General features: G+C 43.0%; 1 protein-coding gene across 2 annotated transcripts in view; it reads left to right on the top strand.

Annotated features, from left to right (window-relative positions):
- The window catches only part of ip6k1 (inositol hexakisphosphate kinase 1), a 151,941-nt gene that overhangs the window by 96,749 nt on the left and 31,567 nt on the right, over positions 1-23,625 (top strand). For both annotated transcript variants that reach the window (XM_075461826.1, XM_075461827.1), the window contains exons 2-4: positions 12,093-12,340; positions 13,880-14,022; positions 14,360-14,486. In XM_075461826.1, the coding sequence (XP_075317941.1) occupies positions 13,909-14,022; positions 14,360-14,486 (241 nt within the window). In that variant the 5' untranslated portion in view covers positions 12,093-12,340; positions 13,880-13,908. The remainder of the gene's footprint in view (positions 1-12,092; positions 12,341-13,879; positions 14,023-14,359; positions 14,487-23,625) is intronic.

The raw sequence follows: 23,625 nt of genomic DNA, 5'->3' as shown, positions 1-23,625 counted from the left end.
AAGGAGCACAGAAAACACGACAAATGCACAAAAACGTAAAAAACACGAGAGAGCGAAGTACCGAGGCAGCCATCTGCGGCGCCGTCTCCATGGTAACCAGAAGCAGAGTAGAGTAAAAACTGGCAGATAAATGGATTAAATAGATTTAGGTAAGTGACTGACTAATACATCTTGTTAAAATGTTATTACATTGTTCCTGTTTCTGTCTCTTCTTTGGGTATTTTCATGGTATGTCGGGATTTCCGAAATTTTCTGGGTAGTTCTCATTTGCTTTAATATTTCAGAAACTTAACATAAATTCTACAGGGTCAGGGAACATAGAAAAGAGGAGCTTAGAGGGCTTAACTGCTGGACTTCAGCCAGAAATGTCTAAATAGTGTAATTTTTCCTCTCTAAAAATGGACCGCCACTTTTCTTTCCTGGTTTTGAACACTTTTAAACACTGACGTCAAACCTCCTCTGTTTTATTCCAAAAACTAGTTCTGGGAAAAACATTTTTCCCTTTGTTTTTATCGGATGTACTTTTATGTAAACGCTTCACTCTGTCAAAACTGACTAAAATAGAAGATAATCACTGCAGCAGTTTCATTAATTCTATGTTGTCTGGATCTGTATAAATGATTCTTCTTTGGTCATGCTAATAACAAAAAGTACAAAAATTAACATGTTTTTGGAGAAACTGATGAAAGAAACATTTGTTCTGCATGGTTTGAAACGGTAGTAAAATCTTTAACATATATACACACATATATATATATATATATATATATATATATATATACATACACACACGTGTGTATATATATGTGTAAGGGGTTGAACAACAAAGTGGTAAGTGTTCACTTGTACTCTTAGATGTTCCTGGAAGTCGTTAATTGGCTCTCACATCTCTGACTCGCTGAAGGACAGAAAGATTCCCTCACACACACACAAACTTATGTTCAGTCAGTCAGAAATAGCTGCTTAATCAGTCTGTGAGCGCCGTCGAGCTGTAGTGACCCCGCGGCTTTGTCCCGGTGATGGCCAATGACGTCGGGTATGCTCACACAGATCCTCTAAGCTGACTGGATGGCTGCTCGGGTCATTCACCACACCTGGTAGGACACAGGGGAGCAGATTAGAGAAGGAGTTGTTTGTGTCTTTCTTTGTTTGTTTGGTGTGCTACGAGGAGAGATTATTGGGTTACTGCCACAATGGTGCCTCACTTTCACTCAATCACCATGGTAATTAAGGCTGCAAACCTAACCTGGTCTGGAGGTTAAAATCGACTGTGAAAACCCTTTCACTAATTCTTCTCCCAACAATACCGATCAGCCATAACATTATAACCCCCTGCCTAATATTCAGTGTGCTCTTCTCATCCTGCTAAAAGAGCTCTGATCAGCCCAGTTGTGGTCAAAGAACATCTGAAGGTGTCCTGGAGTATCTGGTACCAGGACCTTAGCAAAGGACCCTTTGGGCCCTGTAGATTGTGGGAAAGGTCTTTGTGTATTGGTCTTGTTTCCCACGGATTCTATCAGATTGGTATCTGGAGAGTTTAGAGGTCAGGGGAGCATCTTGGGCTTTGTCAAAGATGACATGCTTTTTAGCTATTTTTGCAAGGCTCAGTGCTGTCCTTCTGCAGAAAGCTGCTCGTTAGGGGAGTGATTGGTCTGCAGAAACGTTTAGGTAGGGATCCATGCAAATCCCTTTTTACTATCTTTTTCACACACTAAATGTAGGTTTACCCCTTCTTGTTTAGGTTAGTAGGGATGAGAAAAGTGTGTGAGTAGGCAAACATATATGTTGTGTTGATCTGGGTTAATTTGTGTTTCACTCTGCCCTTGGAAAAAGAAACGTTGAAATTGTGGAGGAGACAAATGGGGATTTTGAGTGAGGGGGAGGAGATTATTGTGTTGAAGAGATAGCAGAGGGTGGTAAATTGTCCTTGACTTTTCCCTCCACCGGCCTATTCGTGGTCCTCTGCTGCATCACACTTCATATATGCCTGCTGGACACACACCTGTTGTCTCTGTGCCACCAATTCACTGAATACAGAGTACAAAGAGGACTCAACAAACCAGAGCAGTGGGTAAAATATCTGTCAGTGTTGGTGAGTCAGGTGTTACGCTTCCTTTTCTTTTCAATCATTTAGTATATTTATCAGCTAAATGATTAGATGTCTCTCTTTGCAATATATGACAGCTGTCTTGGCTCTGTTTTCACAGCAGTTTGACAAACTTCTAAAGCAGAGAAGCTAAATATTAATTTCAAATACAAAAGACATAAAGTACAAAACCCTAAATCCTCCTGTTTCATCTCTAAAGATGAAGGTTGTCCGTCTTTGTGTTACCTAAGTTAACTTAAGTTAGGTTAACTTAGCTTAAGTTAAGCTAAGTTAAGCTAAGTTAAGCTGCAGCCCCCTGTGACGCTGGAGGATCCATCGGGTACAGAGAATAGGTAAATAGGTAGATGTTTTGCATTGTTAACTTAATAAACAAATTTTGTTGTTATTTTTTTTTTCTTTCTCATCTGTTTTTTGTTTTGTTTTAAACATAATACATCTGTTCATTTGTATACAATATTAACAGTGGAAGCACAATATGAACTCAAAACCCCTTCCACCCTGTCAAGCCCTTATTCCCCATATAATGAAATCATATATACATACATAGTCACATTCATACATGCTTGTACACATAAATACACAAGGGTAGGGAATATATATATATATATATATATATACACACACACACACACACACACATACATACTTGCATATATACATTTAATTAAATCAGGACACTAGCATACTGGAGCTGATTAACACATCTTAGCTGGAGGTAATGGGGTAAGCAGGGATAAATTGAGAATAAAGAATTTATCTGTAATTAGTTGTTGAGGTGAATAAGATTTACATGGCATGTGAGAATTTTGTTGTTATTTTTATTTGTAATTTACTCTTTGTCCTATCTTGGAAAATTATAAAGCTTTAATTTACATAATTATAATTCTCGAAATTCAAAAGAGCTGATTAGAAGTGGTGGGCAGTGCCTGCTCAGGCCACTAAAAACGGCTCATATAGAGCAGACTGGACTCCTCGTGATGGGGGTCACTCTCAAGTGTCAGTTTTTACACGAAAAATGGGAACATGTGAAGGGAAATATCACTAACAAGCTCTTTCATGCAATCTTTTACACTCGCTGCCGTGACGGGCAAAATGATAGTTTTCTGCAGCTTTTTAAATGTCAACAGTCCATTCTGAGTCAAACAATGAATTATGAGCCCGAAGCCTCACTGTTCAAACAATGTGGAGTATTTTAAAATGCCATTATCACAGCTGGAGTGGTTTATAACTTTGAAATGAGTGTGTACACAGCAAAACAGTAGTTTTAAAAGTTTTAGGGGCACAAAGATGCAGTGAAGTCAGAAACAAAAGAAAAGTCTACTGTGATAAAACCATCTTTATGCCTTCCAGGAATGTTGGACTTACCCGTATGCAAAGTTGGACTAAAAATGTTTATCTGTTCACAAAAAAATGCAGCATTTATGATGAAAATTTTTTTTTTTAATATTTATTTCTGGCTATATCTCCATAACCCTAATAAAAAATCAGTCACAGTCGGATGCTGTAATCAATATTTGATACAACACAGCAGTTGATTGGTTACCACCATATGTGTAATTTTTAAATTGAAAATGAGTGTTTTTCTATCATCTGACACATCCTCAGAGCCCCTCTGTGGACTTATATCAGAGTGCTGGAATGGAAGCAGATGTGGCCTGATGTTTACTGTTCATTTGCAACACTGTTTACACCCTGAGCTCCAGCCTGCATCTGATGCCCATCATGGCTCGAGGTTGGATCGCGATTTGAGCTCAAACTGCTGATTTCCGACTCTCAGTCATGGTGACATTTGCGCACCGTGTGGTGCACAATGTTAGTTTGCACAATAGGAACATAATTGGAAGCAATTTAAAAAAAAAAAAAATTTTTTTGCCTGAATAGCATTGTTGAGATTTTAGAGTGTCACTTGTTTTCAAGTCAAATTGGAGTAAACAAGCTGTCTGGCTGATAAAGTCACAGTAAAATCCTTCCAGTTTACAGGGATATTGGATGCTAGACTTTTTTCTTGTTCTTTACTTGCATGTTCATAGCCAGGATTTGTATAACAGTGGTTAAAAGCTATGGGGTTGTTTTCAAAGTAACATTCCTTGGCTTTGTGAGGAAACTCATCACCTTTGTTGTGATTCAAGGGACATTTATTTGACCGTTGTAATGTTTTCTGTTTTCAGATTTCACTAGAATCCCTCACATATCCACACATCTGCAGCCAACACTATTTCTGATTAAGCTTTTTTGTTTCATCGTCATGAATAAACAAATGGCTTCAAATTAGAGAGGAATATTTTCTTTTTATTGACTTGCAAAATTAGTATTTTGTTGCAGCTTCAATCTGTACCATATGGTTTCACAGCTGTGCTGAAGACAAAAAGAGTCAAAGAAAACCTTTCCAGGTTGAACCTTAAAACCGCTTGAGTTCAGCGTTCAGTTCTCACCGTATTTGGACAAGAACGTGGAGCTGGAGAGTGATACTTGAACCCCGATTACACAAAAGTACATATTTTTGAATGAATAATAATTAAGTATTTTCAGAGGGACCATCAGCACACTGGTCAGAAGGTGTGAATCTAGCTCAAAGCGCCATAATGACCTGAGGAAACATTTAACCCTGCATTTCAAACTGACCTCTATGATCTCTATTATTAACTGTAACCAGTGTCACCTGGTGGTTTTGTTGTATTGCCAGTGATTGGAATAGGGGCTGATAAAAGAGCTAGAGGTGTGTGTGTTTGTTTGTTTGTCTGAGGCTCAAGCCTCACTCTGGCTCAGGTGAGTGTGGTAAGAGATCTGAAATTTTGATGTTTTGAGGTGGTGTTTTAATTGGATTGGAGGTGGGTACCCATTTCTAATGTTTTTAAGTTGTTAATATTAAAATGTTTAGTTGTTCATTTTGTGATTTATTGTTTGTGTTTTACGGTTTCTGAGCAGGCAATTTCACTGTTTCCTGCTGTGTTTTTTGGCTTTGTTTGAATTGTTTGCGTTAGTCTGCTCAACCTTGCACGAAAATATCCAGAAATGCGTCTTGTAAGGGCCGACTAACTCCTTTTTATTTGTTTGTTTGTGTGTATGGTCCACTCCCTATTCTGACCACTGTGGCAGTTTATAGCCTTTATCACCAGTGGTGCTGACACCCTGATCCTTTGGTTGGATCTGTTCAAGTGTGAAATCATTGTAGTGACAATTGGAGTGCAGTGGTTTGCCACTCATGGTAGTTTCTGGTTCTCAGGTTACTTCTTGTGTTTTGGGAATTATATGATCAGTCTGGTTTGGGACAAATGGGACCCTATCTGTCTTTTTTTGTGCCAGTAAACTGTTAGCAAATTCTAAAATTCTTTGGTTGGGTCAGTTATTTGAAGGTCTCACTATAACAAAACACACCACCATTCACTCACAGATTCAATTTAATTCAGTTTTATTTATATAGCACCAAATCACAACAGATATTAAAGCTGCGGTCGGCAACTTTTTTTTAGTCATATTAGCTTGAACTGTCATGGGATTCTGGAAGTAGAATATTAAATAGGCTGTTTAGGAAAAATAACGAAATCTGTAGCTCCCTCTGAAGCCTGTAATCATGCTTGCAAAAACCGAGCGCTCCCGGCTGTTTTTAACCAATCAAGTTAGGGTGGAGGAATCCTACCTGTCAATCACAGCTTGTGCACACGCTGCTGAGCGTGAGTCTGCCCCAGCTTGTGTGCGCACACTGGTGTGAACTCACGTGCACAACCTCGTCCACAGAGGGGGAGCGGTTTGGGGGGTGATTCGGAGCTTGTTAGAGGTTGGGGGAGGGACCTGAAAGTTGTATCAGTTCGAATTTTCCGACTTTAGACTCGGAATTTTGAAAACCTGCCGACTGCAGCTTTAAGCTCAAGGCACTTCAGTAATATAGTCCAATTCAAGCCAATTAGAGTCCAATTAATTGTAATCATAATCACATCCAATAAATTAAATACAAAATTAATCCAATTCATACATACAAGCCAATTCAAAGAATTGGTAACCAACAGATTGCACCGAAACTTCTCTTCAGTCCAATCTTCCGTCCTGAGCTTGCATGAGGCGACTGTGGAGAGAAACAACTCCCTTTTAACAGGAAGAAACCTCTGGCAGAACCAGACTCAGGAAGGGAGGCCATCTGCCTCGAACAGCTGGGGTTTGAGAAGACAGAAAAGAGGGGACAACAAACACCATAACATCATTAAAATGATACCTGTTGAGACAGGGAAACACAAGTTAATGACCGCAATAATGCCAAATGTACATAATATCATAAATTAAATCGGGGGGTGGGTGCATTTCTGCTTTTCTCAGCTGATTAAAAGTTAAGCTGTTCAGCTTAATTTAGCTTGTTTGTTACTTGGAAAGATAACGTAAGATTGCTGCCTTTGTTTTTGTGAACTCTTACACTGTGATATCTTGACTTAGCATCGTGCCACACTGCAGCTCTGACACTGACCAGATAACGCCTTCAGAAACACAGGCAGGATGTGGGTTCATTTATGGGTGTGCCTCTGCTTTCCACTTGTTTTATTCTTTTTCTTATCCCTTATTTCATCCAGTCTTTAGCTAGGTGATACGCCACTGTAGGGCAGATTTGAGGTGTAGAGGAGGACTGCAGGTAAAGGCAGTGAAGAAACCTTTATTCAGTGTATATCTGATGATTACTCCCACTTTTCAGACCATTAATACATTATTAAAGAATAGTGGGTATTCATTTGCTGCCCACTCCTCTGGTTTGAGGTTTTCCAGTATAATTTAATTGTAAATTACTGACATGACACCCTGACGGTAGATGAGTAAGAGTCAGAGTAAGACCAGTTTCAGCCCAGGAGTTTTAGTCCAAAACCAGCCCACATCTGTGTTTTCCAAACACGCTGACCACTCTCTATCCACTCTTTACTGCTCACCTGGGACCAGATCTTTAGCTCGAGTGACCGGCTTTGTGCTTATTTGTCCTCTTGGAAAATATATTTTAGTTTCACTATTTGGCTTCAACACATTTTAAAGACCTGATCACATTCTTTTGCCAAATGTAAACATTAGAAAATTACGTAAATGTCTCTCAGGGTAAACACACCTGGTTTTAGGAAGGAGCTGTCTTATATTTGAGCATTGTTTTTACTTCTTTGATGTGGTAATAAAAATTGCATCCATTGCTGGCTCCAGCGTGGTCATATTAATCATTTGTAATTGTGCTTTTTGTTTTAGATGTTACTCCGCAACAGACAGGCTTTGATTTCATTCTGCTGCTCACTGCATTTGCCAAAGAGAATTAAATCTGAAATGTAGAAATATACTCTAATAATTACAGATGATGTTTTAAAAATTCAAATTGTCAGCAGAGGACTGTGAGGACATCTGGGGGGTCAGAACAACGTCACAGAATGTCAATCAATCAATCAAATCAATCAAATTTAATTTATATAGCCCTTTACAATCACCAACTGGTACTCAAAGTGCTTTACAACAGGATAAAAAACAACAATACGTAAAACAAAACATAAAACACGATTCAAAAATGGTAAAAGTGCTAAAAGTGCTGCAGGGCATTAAAAGCCTTCCACAAGTGCAATAAAATTAATTGAATAAAATTTGTATAAAATTAAGATAATTTTAAAAAAAAGAGCGGATAGAATGAACATAGTGGCCCTAATCAGAGTTGGAACGCCAGTCTAAAAAGGTCGGTCTTAAGCTTCGATTTAAAAAGGCCGAGATCAGTGATGGTGCGGATATCAGGGGGCAGTTTGTTCCACAGTCTAGGAGCAGCAATGGCAAAGGAACGATCACCCCACTACTTAGATCTCGACCTTGGGACCTCTAAAAGAAGCTGACCTGAAGAGCGCAGGGTTCTACCACAGTTGCGAAAAGTTAAAATGTCCGACAGATAAGAAGGTGCCAAGCCATTTGTGGCGTTAAAAACAAACAACAGGAGTTTAAAATCAATTCTGAATCGTACCGGAAGCCAATGAAGAGACGATAGCACAGGAGTAATGTGTTCGCGCCTCGAAGTGTCCGTTAAAAATCGGGCAGCAGCGTTCTGCACAAGTTGAAGATGTGAGAGAGAGGTCTGACTGAGGCCAACATAGAGAGCATTACAGTAATCCAGTCTGGAGCTGATAAAAGCGTGGATTGCCTTTTCAAGGTCCTGCCGACTGAGGAAGGGCTTCACTTTGGCCAACAGGCGGAGCTGGAAGAAGCTTGTGCTGACGACTGAGCTGATCTGTTTGTTAAACTTCAGCCCACTATCAAATGTAACACCAAGATTTTTCACATGAGATTTAAAATGCGGGGCCAGAGAACCAGAATTTAAAGTAAAAGCATTTAACATCACTGGTCCCAAATAAAATACATTCAGTCTTGTCATCATTCAAGAGTAAAAAGTTCTGTGCAAGCCACTGCTTTATGTCCGAGATGCAGTCCAGAAGCTTGGAGAAAGCAGTGTCATCATTTGGTCGCATTGGCAAGTATAACTGAAGGTCATTGGCATAAAAGTGGAAGGACAGGTCGTGTTTTTCGATTATTGATCCCAGGGGTAGCAAATATAAAGAAAATAGAATAGGGCTGAGAATAGAACCCTGTGGTACCCCACAGGACAAGGGTGAGTCTGAGGAACAGAGGTCACCAATCATGACAGCAAAACTCCTGCCTGCCAGATATGACCTAAACCATTGGAGAGCGGTGCCACGGATGGCTACATACTGGTCAAGGTGGGATACAAGGACTGCATGGTCTACTGTATCAAAGGCAGCTGTGAGATCCAGCAGCACCAGCACAGCAGGGTTCCCAGCGTCAACAGACAGCGAAATATCAATGTGCACTTTTAACAGCGCAGATTCTGTGCTATGTCAGGATCTAAAACCAGACTGAAATTTCTCGAGAGCAGAATTGCTCTAACCATGGCGTGTTTGAAGGCAGCTGGAACAGACCCAGAGCTAAGACGGGTATTAATTAAGACTAGTAGACTTGAACCAAAAGAACTAAAAACCTCCTTTAAAAGCTTAGCTGGAATTATGTCTAAGGGACAGTTTGTGGGTTTCATGCCACTAACCACCTTAGTGAAAGCCGACAGCAAGACGGTCTCGAACCGCTCAAAAGCAGCAGTCTGAGCCGGAGGAGCACACGCAACGACAGGGGACATATCCATGTTCCTGATATTCTGCCTGACAGATGCCACCTTATCAGTGAAAAAGGAGACAAACTCTTCACAGGTTGAAGTGGAGGCATCGGACAGGACAGTGGGGCGTGGATTAACAACAGAGTCAATAGTGTTAAATAGAAGTCTTGGTTGATGGGAACTATTGGCTATAATAGAGGACAAGTAGTTGGATTTGGTCTCTTTTAGAGCTCTCTGGTAAGAAGCCAAACTGTCCCTTAACCAGCCCAAGGACACATGCAGTTTATCCTTTTTCCAACGCCGTTCAGCCTGTCTGCATTGTCGTCTGAGCAGACGGGTGTGGCCATTCAACCAGGGATCTGACCTGGTGTTGGAACGTTTTTGCCGGAAAGGGGCAACAGAGTCAAGAATCGCAGAACAGGTGGAGTTAAAAGTGGAGAGTAGGGAGTCAGGGCAAAGGGGAGTAGGCAGCGCCCTGTTATCAAGCAGCTGAGTCCCTGAAGGCAGTAGCAAACTCATCAGCCGTTGTTGGAGAAAAGGTACGGCATCTGCGAGCTGGGGGAACAGGCTTATTGGCTGGTAGGGGGCGCAGCAAAATCAAAGACAACAGGGAGGTGATCTGAGATAGCAGTGACAACTATTTCTCTGAGGGAAACTGAAAGCCCACGGGAGATGACAAGGTCAAGAGTGTGCCCACGGTCATGTGTTGGTGCATTGACAGATTGTGTAAGATCAAAGGACTCCAAAAGGCCTTTAAATTCGTTGGCCAGTTGATTGTCAGCACAACAGACATGAATATTAAAGTCACCACAGATCAAGAGTTTATCAAACTTTGGGATAAAATCGGACAAAAATTCAGAGAACTCTTGAAGAAAGTCCTTATTAAATCCAGGTGGGCGATACACTGTGGCACACAGCACAGGACAGGTGATGTCGATCACGAACAGCTGCAGCTCGAAGCTGGGGTAATTGCTAGTGGTTATCATCCGGCATCTGAAGCTCCCCTTGAATATAGCAGCCAGACCGCCCCCCCGACCGGTAGCCCACGGGGTGCTGAAGAAGGAGCAGCCGGGAGGGAGGAGCTCCGAAAAGGCGCTGTTATCACCTGGTTTCAACCAGGTCTCTGTCAGCAGGAGGAAATCCAGATGGCGTGATGTAAAAAAGTCATTCAGTATAAATTTCTTATTTGCGAGGGATCTGGTATTTATGAGTGACGTGTGAACCAATCGTCGGCCAGTCAGGTGGGAGAAGCGACTGAGCAGGCGGAGATTCCCCGGCACACAGCCCCGCTGGGAGCTCCGCACCAGCCGACAACACAGAAAGACCACCCCGGTGTCATGGAGAACCGGCCGGAGCCACCGGTACCTGTACTCCTTGGATCCCTGCAAGTCGTAGCCATTGTAGCCTGTGGAGGATCCGGCTGGTGGACGGCGTGGATCGTGGAGGGGGGACGTCAGATACCTTTTCAGTTTAACGAGGACTCCTCCTCGTTTTCTGCGGCGATTTTTAGGAGTTACGGTAGGCGTCCACTATTCCGGCACGTCAAGCCGTATCCAACGCATTCAATTAATTTTCAATGAAATCCGGCCGATCGTTGTCGCCGTGCTCGCAAAGCATGCTGGGATTCCGGCACGGCGAGCGGCGGACCTGCGGCACGTCAAAAAGTTGGGCTCGGCCGGACTTTATGCAAATTTGCCACGGCAGACGGAGTGCGTTATCCAATGACAGTAGATCATGTGTTCTCCTGTGTTGCAGCAGCAGCAGCAGCACAATAGCAGCTCTCCTCGCTCGCAGATCCGGATCCATGGTACAATATGAAATAATGTTCCATTGCTGACGATTTATACACATTAATTTCCCTCCAAAACTCAAATTTTTAGAGGGAGAAACTAAAAATTTACTTTCCCCCGGAGCCATTCTACATGCCCCACACACCCACTGTAGTAGCAACACGGCGACAACTAGGCATCCAATCCGGCGAGTTACGTTGACGTGCCGGAATAGTGGACGCCTAGCCTTAGCCAGCAAGGAAGACGCCGTATATGCGGTGGTAAAGACTCCAGGAAAGGCGGAGGCCTCTTTGAGTGTCCATAAGAGCCGCAAACTGGCAGTTTATCCAACGACTTACGAATATAAAGAAGTGTCAGGTGATTATACACCTGGATCGGTGATACACTCCGTGTAACAGACAGCAAAAACAAGAAAAACAGTAATACGCTTAGCAGAGAGAGACGGCCAGCCAAACACAGGGGCGCCATCTTCGTACACATTTAGAAAACAATTCTAATGCGTTAGGAAAAAACCTTCTATATCAGGAGTATTGATGAATGTGATTTTAATAATTTATTTAAGCTTTTTCAAGAATGTTTATTTTATTTATTATTTCGTTACTTTATTTATATAGCACCTTTAGGTTAGGTGATGGTTCATATATATATATATATATATATATATATATATATATATATATATATATATATATATATATATAAAATATATATATAAAATATACAGAGAGAATTATAATATGTGTGTATGTGGAGGTTTACGCGTTCAGACGACTGGGGACTTGCCCAGGAGGATACTGGTTTGTGTGAGATATTTTTATAAGGGGAAGTGGAGCTGGCCACTTCAGATTCAGCTGTTCTTAACTCCTATAAATGAGAATTTTGTTCAGTGAATCATGATCTTGAATTTTTCTTTTCGCTCCACAAATTTGTCCTTATGTGGCTTTTACACTCGGTTTAAAATGTAGAAATTGCTTCTAAATCTGGGTAAAAATGCAGAAATGCTTGTTTTGTTTTTCTTCCAGTTATGACCACATTTTATTCTAAGTGGACCCAAAAATTCATGTTGTATCCTCTCTCTTTGCAGGAAGCGGTGACCCTGCCTGACTGACACCCTGCTTCTCCTGCCATCCCCCCTTCTCGGCCCCCCTACCCTCTGCCCTCACTGGGTCTCTGTGCTGCCAGTGGTGGATCGGAGCACTCTCATTGTAGGCTTTGCAAGGTGGTTTTTCGGTCTGGCGCCGCCTCCCCCCGGGGCCGGCGTGCGCTCCCAGCAGCCCGTGGTGCCCTGTGCCCCCCCGTCCCCTTCACTGCACACCAGAGCCCATGCCCAGGGTAAGACCAGCAGCATGCTGTTGCATTGTGGTGCCGGTCAGTCATAACATAACTCGGGGATTTAAAAACAAACATTTGTGAATTAACTACATCATCTCAGGCAAATGAAACATAAATCAAAAGCTCTTAAATCTTCGGCCCAAAATAAAAAAACAACTGACGTCCACCTCAGATGTCTGTCAAATTCAGATGAAAACAATGTGTCATTATGAAGGTAAAAGATTCAAGTTACATCAGATTGGTTTCTTTTTAATGTAATTAGGATTAATTACGAGTAATTATCAGCTCCTTTAGGCTACGGCTACACGGAAACGAAACGAGGGTTTTTTTGAAAATGGGTACGAAAATTATTGCGACCACACAGGAAAGCTGGAAACGATGAAAACGATGCAGTACACACGCCACACCTCTATGTGCGCTGTAAGCCACCCCCACCGGTTACACCAGAACAATAGAAGAAGCAATGCGCATGCGTGTACGCCCCTACTTCTACCAGCGCGAAGCTCACGTTGTTCCTTCAACAACGCCGCTGTAGTTAGCAGTGTCTGCAGCAGTCTACTATCAATGTTGTGTTGTCTTCTTCTTCCGGATTTTGAATGGAAGCCGCTTTTTGTTCTGGTCACTGACGTATGTGTATACGTCACTGGCGTTGGCCATGTGGCTGTGACGCAGATGTAAACGAATCCGTTTTGGCTGTAACAATGGAAACGAAACGACGCCTTTCTCAGATCTTCCCACTCTGGAACCCGTTCTCCAAAACTATCGTTTTGGGGTAGTGGGAACGCCGGCTCCGTGTGGCCGCGACAGCCAAACGATAAGCAAAAGTATCGGTTACAGTGAAAAACGTTTCCGTGTAGCCGTAGCCTTAGTCTGAGTTAATATGGTTGATCGATATTTTCTTTTCACTCCTGTTGTTGTTTCACTATTACAACCTCCAACACCACAACAGGGCCAATGATTAAGGTTTTTATCTGCTGACTTATTCACCTATAAAACCGATAACTTATCACAAATAGTTGCAGAGCACATCATATTCAAAGTTTTATCATCTGATCTCAGTAAGTCCCGGACTACTTACACAAAGCTAGCATAATTGCTGCATTATATTGCAATTTGTTATTTCAGTTTTCAGCATACAGATTCATAGAAAGCTTTCAGATATTTCCAGGTTGCATATAGGATGTTGGTAGGGAGAGGATGTTCCTTCCCCAAAACACACAACTCATAAGGAAAAAAGCAAAGATTGAACGTGCAACCGGAGAGGTGTAGTGTGGGAAAGGATGTAAAAAGATTTATCTTTATCAACACTGCAGTGAATCCTACCTTTGTTAACACATCTATGGCACTCTGTTCAAAGAGCACAGAAAGCTGACATCAGAGGTCAGATTATTTTTGTTGTTGCAATATTTTTTTATCATGATTTGACCGTTTAGACCTTAACTTCACATTGTTGCCCCACTTTGTCTCCCCGATATCCGCTGTGCTGTACAAATAAAAGAAAAATGTTCCCAGAGTTGATGAGCGTTTCTCTCATGGCAGGAGGAGGCGTGGTGCGTCCGCCAGGAGCCATGTGCCTCCCTCACACCAACAACATGGACAGCAAGCTACAGGGGGCGGGGCCAGGGGGAGGGGCTTCACTTCGACCACGAGCAGGTGTTCCTCTGGAGCCATTCATACATCAGGTGCGTGCGAATGGAGCATGACGATTTAAAAAAAAAAAAAAAAAAAAAAAAAAAAAAAACAGCTTTGTGTTTTCTGAGAAAAAAGAAACCTTTTAACGCGACGCAAACCAACATTAATCGTCACTAAAAGAATGATAATAAAGTTTTATGCTACGTCGTACTGTCATCTAGTGCTTGTATATGATACATAAAGGGGGCTTAAAGACCTGTAATCAGAAACTGAAACATCTGGAATGCAGGAAGAAATGAGAGGCTTGTGGTTTCCTGTTTTTGTTGTTGTTTCACTGTTTGCGTCCCCTGTTTTGCCCATTAGCTCTTTTCATCTGTGTCTTTGTAGGTGGGGGGTCACACCAGTATGATGCGCTATGATGACCACACAGTGTGTAAGCCTCTGATCAGCAGAGAGCAGCGCTTCTACGAGTCTTTGCCTCCTGAGATGAAGGAGTTCACTCCAGAATACAAAGGTCAGTCCCCTCCTTGTCAGACATCCTCCCACAACTTCATTACACCCCATTCCACTTACAGCAGCGTGATGCTCTCAGTCAATTAGGCAAATTAAATAGCTGACATTTAATAATGAATCATGCCCTACGAGCAGATGTAACGTAAAAGAATCAAAAACAAGAAGATGAAAACCCACTCAGTTACGAGACATATTGACACGGACCTGAGGTTACAGTGAAATAAGACCCATCAAACCTAGAGTAGAAGTTGGACCATATTTGCTCAGTTCCTCCAAACTGAGCCCTTAAAACCTTTTAAAAGCCTGTTTTTTTTTATTATTCCCCTGCACAGAGAGCAGTGAATGGCTTAAATCTGTTGCTGCGCTCATGGCTCTGTGTAAGACATATTGACCCCTGTGATGCTGCTGCTTTTAAGCTCGTACTGTTGTTATTTTGTTCTCCTTCCAACACTGTTGTTTAAGTGTTACTACTCTCTACCTGTCATCATCTTGGATGGTGTCAGAATCGCCGGTTGAGATGAACTTCCTGAACATGAATGTAGCACAAACCTGTTTCCACTTTGCATTATGAACAGACAGACCTCCATGTTTCTGTCAACAACTTTCATATTGTGGACTTTTCACCGCAGCCGCAATGCAATGACACAGGTGTGTTTACCCAACTCAGTCTTGTGTATACGTAGACATACAAAGAAATACAATTTGAAAGCAGCCCAAGGCCTTTATGTATTTTAACTGATGTTTTCATATGTTACGTTGCTGACAGGAGATAAAGACCAGTTCAGAGTTTAGGCTTCAGAAATGGCAAAGGAAGAGTGTCTTTCGTTTCCTTGCTTTTTAAATTCTTTGTAAAGAATACGAGGGGGAGCCTGGAGGTCCTTTGGTAGTTCAAAATTCAGGCATGGCATGAAATGATGCCTTATGCAGTGGAAGGAGCGGCGAAGCAACAGAAGAGCAGGAAGGAAGGCGTCTGCTCTGGTCTTCATCACCGGACACCTTTCTTTTGCTGTAGTAACAGTCACAGACAAATGTAGACAGCCATAACCTCCCCCCACACACATCTTATCCTTTCCAATGTGTACTTAAAAAACAATTTTGTGACAATGGAGCACATGTACAATGAAGTGGCCCTGAAAATGAAGTCATTCTTATAATGCAACAGGTCATCGGACCCGAAATCAGAGGCTGGACGAGCTAACTGTAGCTACTTAAGCTTTGTTCCTCTAACTGCCCTAAAATGGTAATCAAATACAAAAAAAATGAACAGACTGCAATCTGTGAGGGTGTAACATCTTAACAATGGACACAAAAGAGCTGCGAGTAATAGAATAAAGTCACACTTTATGTTCAGCAGAAGCCCCAAATGTCAGACTCTTGATTTCAGGAGCAGGAGAGCCAGCTGCCAATCACAGATGTCAGCCACACCGCAGACGTTAAAGCCATTACATGAGCCTTCAAATGTTATTAACAGAGGCATAGTTTCTGAAGTGACCACCAGGTCAGTTTTTACACTGTCCAAATTTACCAATGAAGACTACGGTGACTCCTTGAAAATAAATATTGACCTCTTTTGGAGTGAAATTGATGCCTTTTAAATGGGAGTCATGCGGAATAAGTGCCTAGTGACCATCAATAGCTTCTGCTTGTAGCTGCAGTTTAGAAAAATTACAAAGTATGGAGAGACAGCTCTGGAAGGGCAAAAAAAGGAAATGTCAAATTCCCTGCAGAGCTGCAGTGCGCCCACAGGTATTTTTCCTTATTGTTTCCTTACTTATTGATTTCAGCTCCTTTAAAGACCGTGTATACAGAGCACAGACTGCGCCCGACTGACATCTCCTGCTCTGTGCTGTTGGTTTGGCTTTCACCTGTTGGGTTGGATCTAATTAAACCTTAATTATGCTTAATAATTCATGTAGTTTGGTTGGATTCTACTGTTCCAAGCACAACTTAACTCCAGTAACCCAGAAGTGGAAACGCCTGTGTGTCTGCAGCTTAAGAATGCATCAGAAGCTCAGGTGTATTTGCACTGTAGTGTTTTCAACAAGGATGTTGGTGACACCGAGTTAAACCACAAATGAAGACCCTGGAGTTTAGTTGCAGCTTGTTTAATTGCCTTCATGAACATGTGGTGAAAACTGAAATGACAGAAAATACACTATCTCAACACGTTGAGACATATATATATATATATATATATATATATATATACACAAATTAAGTGCTTCAAGCTCGCTAAAATAACATTACAGAAAATCAACGATAATATCCAAACTAATCAATATAAACTGCCATATAATGCAACTTACGGCGTTCCTGCCTGACGATTCAGAGTGGATGGCATCTGATAACGTTTCCATACTGCGTCTTGCATGTGAATCTTTGTTTTTCTCGCGCAAGACCGGAAGTACGTAACCCGAACCGGAAGTAGAATTTACCGATAATATTCCTTTATACAAACTTATATAAAGCATGAACTGTTTGTCTAAACAACTTGCAATCCTTTTTAATAACAGAAATATTTTTAGAATTATTTATTTAACCTTATGAACTTACTTATTTATAGAAATGCCTTAAAGACAACACACTCCCCGCCTGGCCTAATAAGGTCACTACACTAAACAATCCATTATACATTCAGTCCTTTGGCATGAGAAGGATAACTTCTGTAACTGGTCGCATAAATGTCTTTACACAACCTTTACCTCGATCTTTCTTACTCGACTGTCCTTGCCTGGGAATGTGGCAGTGACCCTTGCCATGGGCCAGCTGTTACGTGCAACCTGCTTGTCCTTTAGCAGAACTAGGTCACCAACTTGGAGGTTTCTACGTGATACAGTCCATTTCTGTCTTTGTTGCAATGTGGGCAAATACTCATGCCTCCAGCGTGTCCAGAACTGGTTGGAAAGAGCTTGGACTTGTCTCCATTGTTTGGTGTACTGGTCTTTATCCAAGAAGTCTCCGGGTGGGGATAGAAGGCAAGATTTCTGTGTAATGACCATTGATGGGGATAGAATAAAGGGGTTCTCTGGATCCGACGACACTGGAACAAGCGGCCTTACGTTTATGATGGCTGTTATTTCAGCCATGAGTGTGCATTGCACTTCGTGAGTCAGTTGTATCTTATTTCGCAGCAGCATGGAGTCCAGGATTCTGCGGGCGACTCCGATCATGCGCTCCCAAGAACCTCCCATGTGAGAGGCATGTGGAGGATTGAACTCCCAGCTGCAACCTTGCTCTGTTAGATACTTCTGCATTGATTTGTCCATTCCTAGTTCCTTTGAAGATCCAACAAAATTGGTGCCCCAATCCGATAACAACTGTTTGGCACGGAGGGCATTTATGCAGCTGGACGTGTCTTGAGATTCGATTACCTCAATATGGACAGCCCTTGAACTCATGCAGGTAAACATAATGGCCCATCGCTTACTTTCAGCTACTCCGCCCCTGGTACGCCTGGCAGTTATAGTCCAGGGCCCGAAAACATCAAGGCTGACATAAATAAAAAGGAGAACAAGTTTTTAGGCGTTCAGTTGTTGTTCTTGTTTCCCACGCAATTTGCGGCAGGTTGAACATTTGTGGATTACTGAGTTGACTAGGGTTTTGCACCCTAAAAGCCACAGTCTGGCAGCCCTGATAGCTCCTTCCGTCAGATGATGGCCTTGATGTTCCACCAGCTCGTGGTGATGACGAGTGAGCAGGAGGGAGACGTGACTGTGTTTAGGGAGAATTAACGGACTCTTTTCAAAGTTCTCAATTTCTGAATGTTTGAGTCGGCCTCCGACAGAAATGAGACCGTCCTGCAGGATTGGACTGAGCTTTTGTAGAGGGCTCTGCTTTGAGATCAGCTTGCCAGCATTAAGAGCAGAAAGTTCTTTATCAAAGTGGGCCTTTTGTGTCTCTTTGAGGATGACAGTTTTTGCTTGAGCTATCTCCTCTGGAGTATGAGGTAGGTGACATTTATGCCAGCCTTTGCATTTGCTGTTTGGATTGGTCCCATTGAAAGATTTTGCAATGTGGATAAGATTTGCCATAACTCTGACTAAGGACTTGAAAGTCGAAAAGCGCTTCAAACGTTTACTGTTGAGTACTTGGAGGTGAGTAAAGGCTCTAGCATGGTTGCCGCGTCTGCTCGCGCGAGCGGTGTTGATGACGTCACGAGTTCGTGCCCGCCATAGGACCCTATATAGTGGCGCAAGTCGTTGCGCGCCAGTAGTTGCAATTTTCTCCGTCACAGAAGTGGCGCTGCTACGTGAAGGTTACCTCTACTCTACAACCACGAAAGTGGAGAAGAAAACAATGCCGCTGTCAAGAGCAAGAATACTGTAATTAATGATACTGCTGCAGTTTTCGGATCATTTTAATTTTTTAATTCAGTTAAAAGAGGTGAAGGTTTGAAGCCCCCGGCATCAACAGAGTCTCTGCCCTCTTCTTTGCCTTTACGTATCTGTCCCGTAGCTTCTTCCACACATTCTTACAGAACTCTCCCTCTTTCCCAAAAGTTCTGCCCATCTCTGTGCACCAGTTTGGGGAGTTTACGTGCTCCCTGTGCTGTTTCACTGCAGTTTCGTACAGCTGCCTGTACAAACGCACCTCCTCACTGAGCCTGGTCTCACATCGGTCCATCCGGTTCGTTGTGCTCGGCGCCGCCAAGTTACAAAAATCGACTGGTGCACGACAACGCGCTGCGCCGTCTTTTCAAGGGAAGCGCCAGGCCTGAAACGTCATTTTGACGTCACGGTCCACCACCGCCGTGACAGACGCGGCAACCATGCTACCGCCTTAACAAGTTCTGATTTCTGGCCTAATTTCTGAGTCTTTGTCGGGTTCGATTAAGTCGAACATTCCGCTAACGCGTGGTATCTCTGCAGGAGGATGGCGGATGAAGGATGGTCCAGTGAACCAGGTTGACTTTTTTACCTGAGTTGCTGACAATGATCTCGATGCATGGTTTGCTGGGTTTTCCTCTGTGCATTGTTCTGGCTTTGATGACTGGCGAATGCGCTGTGCTCTGTTGTTTGGCAGTCGCTGGCGAGGTTCTTTAAACAGAAGTGGGGCGACCCAACTGTTGTCCTCGTCTCTATACACAGCATTGTCCATTATTTTGATAAAAATGGCGTCCTGTATTGAGGGAGCTGGTTTTTTGTCATTTTCCGTCCGGTTAAAAACAGTCTGTCCCAGAGCTTGCTCAGGTGCTTTACTCAGCCTATTTGTGTGTGGCATTTCCTTGAGTTGCAGAAGGCTGTTGCATGGCTCAAAAACTGTTGGGCGACCATTTTCCAGGACAACTGTTTTGAGAGTGCTGACAGTCGGCCTATGAAGATTACCCAGACAAACCTCCCCGACTACAACCCATCCTAGATCTAAACGCTGGGCAAATGGTGCATTATAAGGGCCATTAACCCTCTGCCTGACCTTGTGTGCCCGCAAAACATCTCGCCCTAGTAACAGGAGTATTTCAGCTTTAGGGTCTAGTTCTGGGAGGTACTTTGCTATTGATCGAAGATGTGGCTGGTGTAGCACTGCGCTAGGGGTTGGGATCACATCTGTTGTTGGGAGTGTCCTGACACTCAATGAGCGGGGATAGAGGGATAACTACCGACCCATCTAGTGACTCAATCTGGAAGCCATGGGCAGTTTTACCCCATTTTTCTACAACACCAAAACATGTTTTAAGATTGTAGGAGAAAGGTTCAGTTTTAATGTCAAAAAGTTTAAAAAAACTCTGGTCTGGCTAAGGAACGATTGCTCTGATTGTCTAATATTACATAAGCTTTGACTGCTCTGTTCTTGTAACCTAAAGGGTACACCCACGCAAGACATATCTTTGAACATGAACGACCCCACTGACCTGGACCGCAGACATCTGTGCAGCTTGTTGTGTCAGGACTGTTTTCTCCCTCCCCGCCATTCTCTTGTGCCAGTGAGGGAGCCTTGTTGATCCATGGTGGAGAACCAGGATGCATGATTGTATCGTGACTTGTGCTATCACATTCAGAACACGTTACTGCAGATTTACAGTCCTTTGCAAGATGAGTGTCTGAAGAGCAGCATTTAAAGCATATTCCTTTCTCTTTGAGGAAGGCCTTCCTTTCGTTGAGTGGTTTGTTCCGAAATGTCCTGCATTTTTTGAGTGGGTGTGGCTTATTATGCAGTGGGCAGTTCCTGTTAAAGTCCTTGTTGGGGAGAGAAATATTGGTTTTGTGTACAGTAATAGGTTTACTAGAGTTAAAGTTCTTTGAATACAGCTTTTCTGGTTTTGAGTGTGTTTGGCCATTTTGTTGGTGGAAACTCGGATCATTGCGTCTCTTTGCCTCTGCACATGAATTTGCAGAAATACTTAAAGGTGGGTTCTGAGATCTTGGAAAAACGGTTCCTGCAAGCTATATTTTTGAAAATACACAACCTTGCCTCTCCCTTCAGCCCACCCCTCAAAACCACGCCTTCAAAACACATGAACGAGTCACGAGTCTGTGAACGCGCAGGGGGGAGGGGGGCTGACGGTTGATTGGCGTGTCAGAATCCAATAGAAGTAACTCTCATCATTACTTCTCTTGGTCAGACATTTCCTCTTGCTACACCCTCTACAATGGACTAAAATATTTCGTTTTTTTTCCAAACATTCTATTTTAGTGGGTGCAATGGGGTCGTGAGGAGGTTTTCAGACAATATGATAAAAAATGCTCCAGAAAACATCACAGACCCTACCTTTAAAGGGTGGGAAACAGCCTCGATTTTCTTCTTTATATTGAGATCCATGTGACATCCACCTTTCCTGAAGTCCGTGTGGGAGTTTTTCAACAATTGGCCCAATTCTGCGAGAAGTGTCCAGATATTGTAGGCCAGGGAGGTAGCCGTCTTCCTTGGCGCTTTGAATCTCTTGTAGTAGATCCCCTAGTTCACGCAGCTTGATGTTATCCTTGACCGTTATTCTTGGAAAACTGTCCAATCGTTGGAAGAGCGACTTTTCGATTATTTCAGGAGCTGCATAACATTCGCTTAGTCTCTCCCATGCTTTGTGTAGAGCTAATGCGGGGTTGTTGACATGTACTGAGCATATGCGTTTTACCTGATCACTTGACTCCTTCCCTAACCATTTTGTCATGAGATCTAGCTGTTGAATGGGACTTAAGTGAACCTCAGCTGTTGCACTAGTAAATGAAGAATACCATGCTCCATAATTCTCTGGCCTATCATCAAACTGGTAAAGGTCCGAAGTGATTAAATCTCGTCTTGCTATGTATTGGGCAAATGGCTCAACTGGATATGGAATGCTGGCTGGGGTGTTAAAGTGAGGCGTGAACGGCGAGTAAGTTGGGTTGAGGGCAGAGCATGTGAACGGAGCGGAGCGCAGCGCAATTCCCGCTCCCCGCTCAGGAGGATGTTCGCTCATTAGCTCCCCGCTCAAAGTTGCGCCAGGACGCTCCGCTCAAAACTCGCTCCGCGCTCACCTTAACTCTTTCGGTGCCATTGACGTCTACAATCGTCAATTTAAAAAAAGCCGTTGACCGCCAAAGACGTCTATAGACGTCAATTGCGTTTTTTAACGGAGCGGGCTGGGGGACAATCTAGCGGAGTTTGTCACTAAATCTTAGGCTTGTAAACACTAAACAGAGAATGTACTGGCAAAATTACCCGCAAGGTGGCAGCAGTGCCACTTTGCACAAAAAAAAAAAAAGTTTGTTTTCTCCGTTTTTTTGGTCAAACAGCTGTTTTTGGTGAAACCAACCTATGTTCTACTGTCTATTACTAAAGGACTGAAAATGGTAGAAACAAACTTTTTTTTCCTGATGAAAGAAGAGAGTCTACTCTTTCGTTTGGTAATTTCGGTGTGTACATAGTCATAAGACACACTTTTCTGTGGGTCTTGGAAAATCAGTCAAAATACTGTAAAACACTTGGCAGTATGGGTCTCTCTGCAGTGAAAATGGCTGGCAGCCAGTGAGTTAATTTTCCTGCTGCTCAGGCGAAATTGCTCCACGCTCGCTTAAATTTTCAGGAGAAGGAATTTTCTGACATTTTTACTTCATGTAATTATGACAGGGCCCTAGGACACACGGCGTTTGATTTAATGATGTGACTTGTCTTATTTAACTGGCTGTTAAATTATCGCCACTCTGACGTACAAAAAATAATGTTTAGAAAATGTTGGGCGCCAGGTAGAAAACTACCAAGTCAGGACGAAGCCCACCAGATTACTCAGCTTAAATATGCATCACACGACACAGTAAAGAGAGACCCCAGGCTGGGCTAGGCAGGAGGAGGGAGAGGCGTGCGTGTGTGTGTGCGTGTGTGTGTGTGTGTGTGTGTGTGTGTGTGTGTGTGTGTGTGTGTGTGTAGCCGCGAGAGCATCAGCAGAAACGGAAGCAAAGCAGAGGAAACGAGGGTCACGGTTAGAACTAGCACCTGAGCAGTCAGCTTAATTCAGACAATCAGAAAGGGGAATATGTCTTCACGGTACCTGACCTGTTCCGAGCATTCCCGTGTCCCAAAACTCCAGACGAAATACACAATCCACGCTCGATAGCATTTGTAGGCCCTACAGTTCGGGCGTTTCCCTGTTTATTATCCGCACTCTCTCTGCAACAAATGCTAGCTCCGCCACACATAGAACACACCGTTGCGCCCTCGACTTGAATTGCTCACTTCCTCATTTACTACGGGTGACAAGGCCCGTGTGGCTGCTTGTCCCCAGCTGTGAACGTAACATCTAGCTCCATTCATGTTGCCCCGCGTTTCCTATTTAATTATTAATTTATTACACTAGACTACATTAAATCAAAAATGTTATTTTACAAATTTCATAATCCGACATTTTTAATTGACGTGAGCGCATCGGAGCGAACTGGAGTGGAGCGAAATCCTCACTCCGGCTTTTGAACTGAAAACCGCTCTGCGCTCTGACCATATTTCACCGCTCCGCTCCACCGTCCGCTCCGTTCACATGCTCTGGTTGAGGGGAGTATTTGGTTTCTTTTCACCTCTAGGCTGACCGGGCATATTTAGAGCAGCAACGTTGTCCTTAGTAAGCTTTAGTTCAGAGCTGATGGGTTATGGCTCTACACTGTGTTCATCGAGGGGATGCCATGTTACAAATGTATCAGGTGAGCTTACACGTGGGCGAGAGGTGATTGGTGCTTCTT

Source organism: Odontesthes bonariensis, chromosome 3 (genome assembly GCF_027942865.1).
Source record: "Odontesthes bonariensis isolate fOdoBon6 chromosome 3, fOdoBon6.hap1, whole genome shotgun sequence".
Taxonomy (NCBI): domain Eukaryota; kingdom Metazoa; phylum Chordata; class Actinopteri; order Atheriniformes; family Atherinopsidae; genus Odontesthes; species Odontesthes bonariensis.
This window is presented reverse-complemented; position numbering and strand designations above follow the sequence as displayed.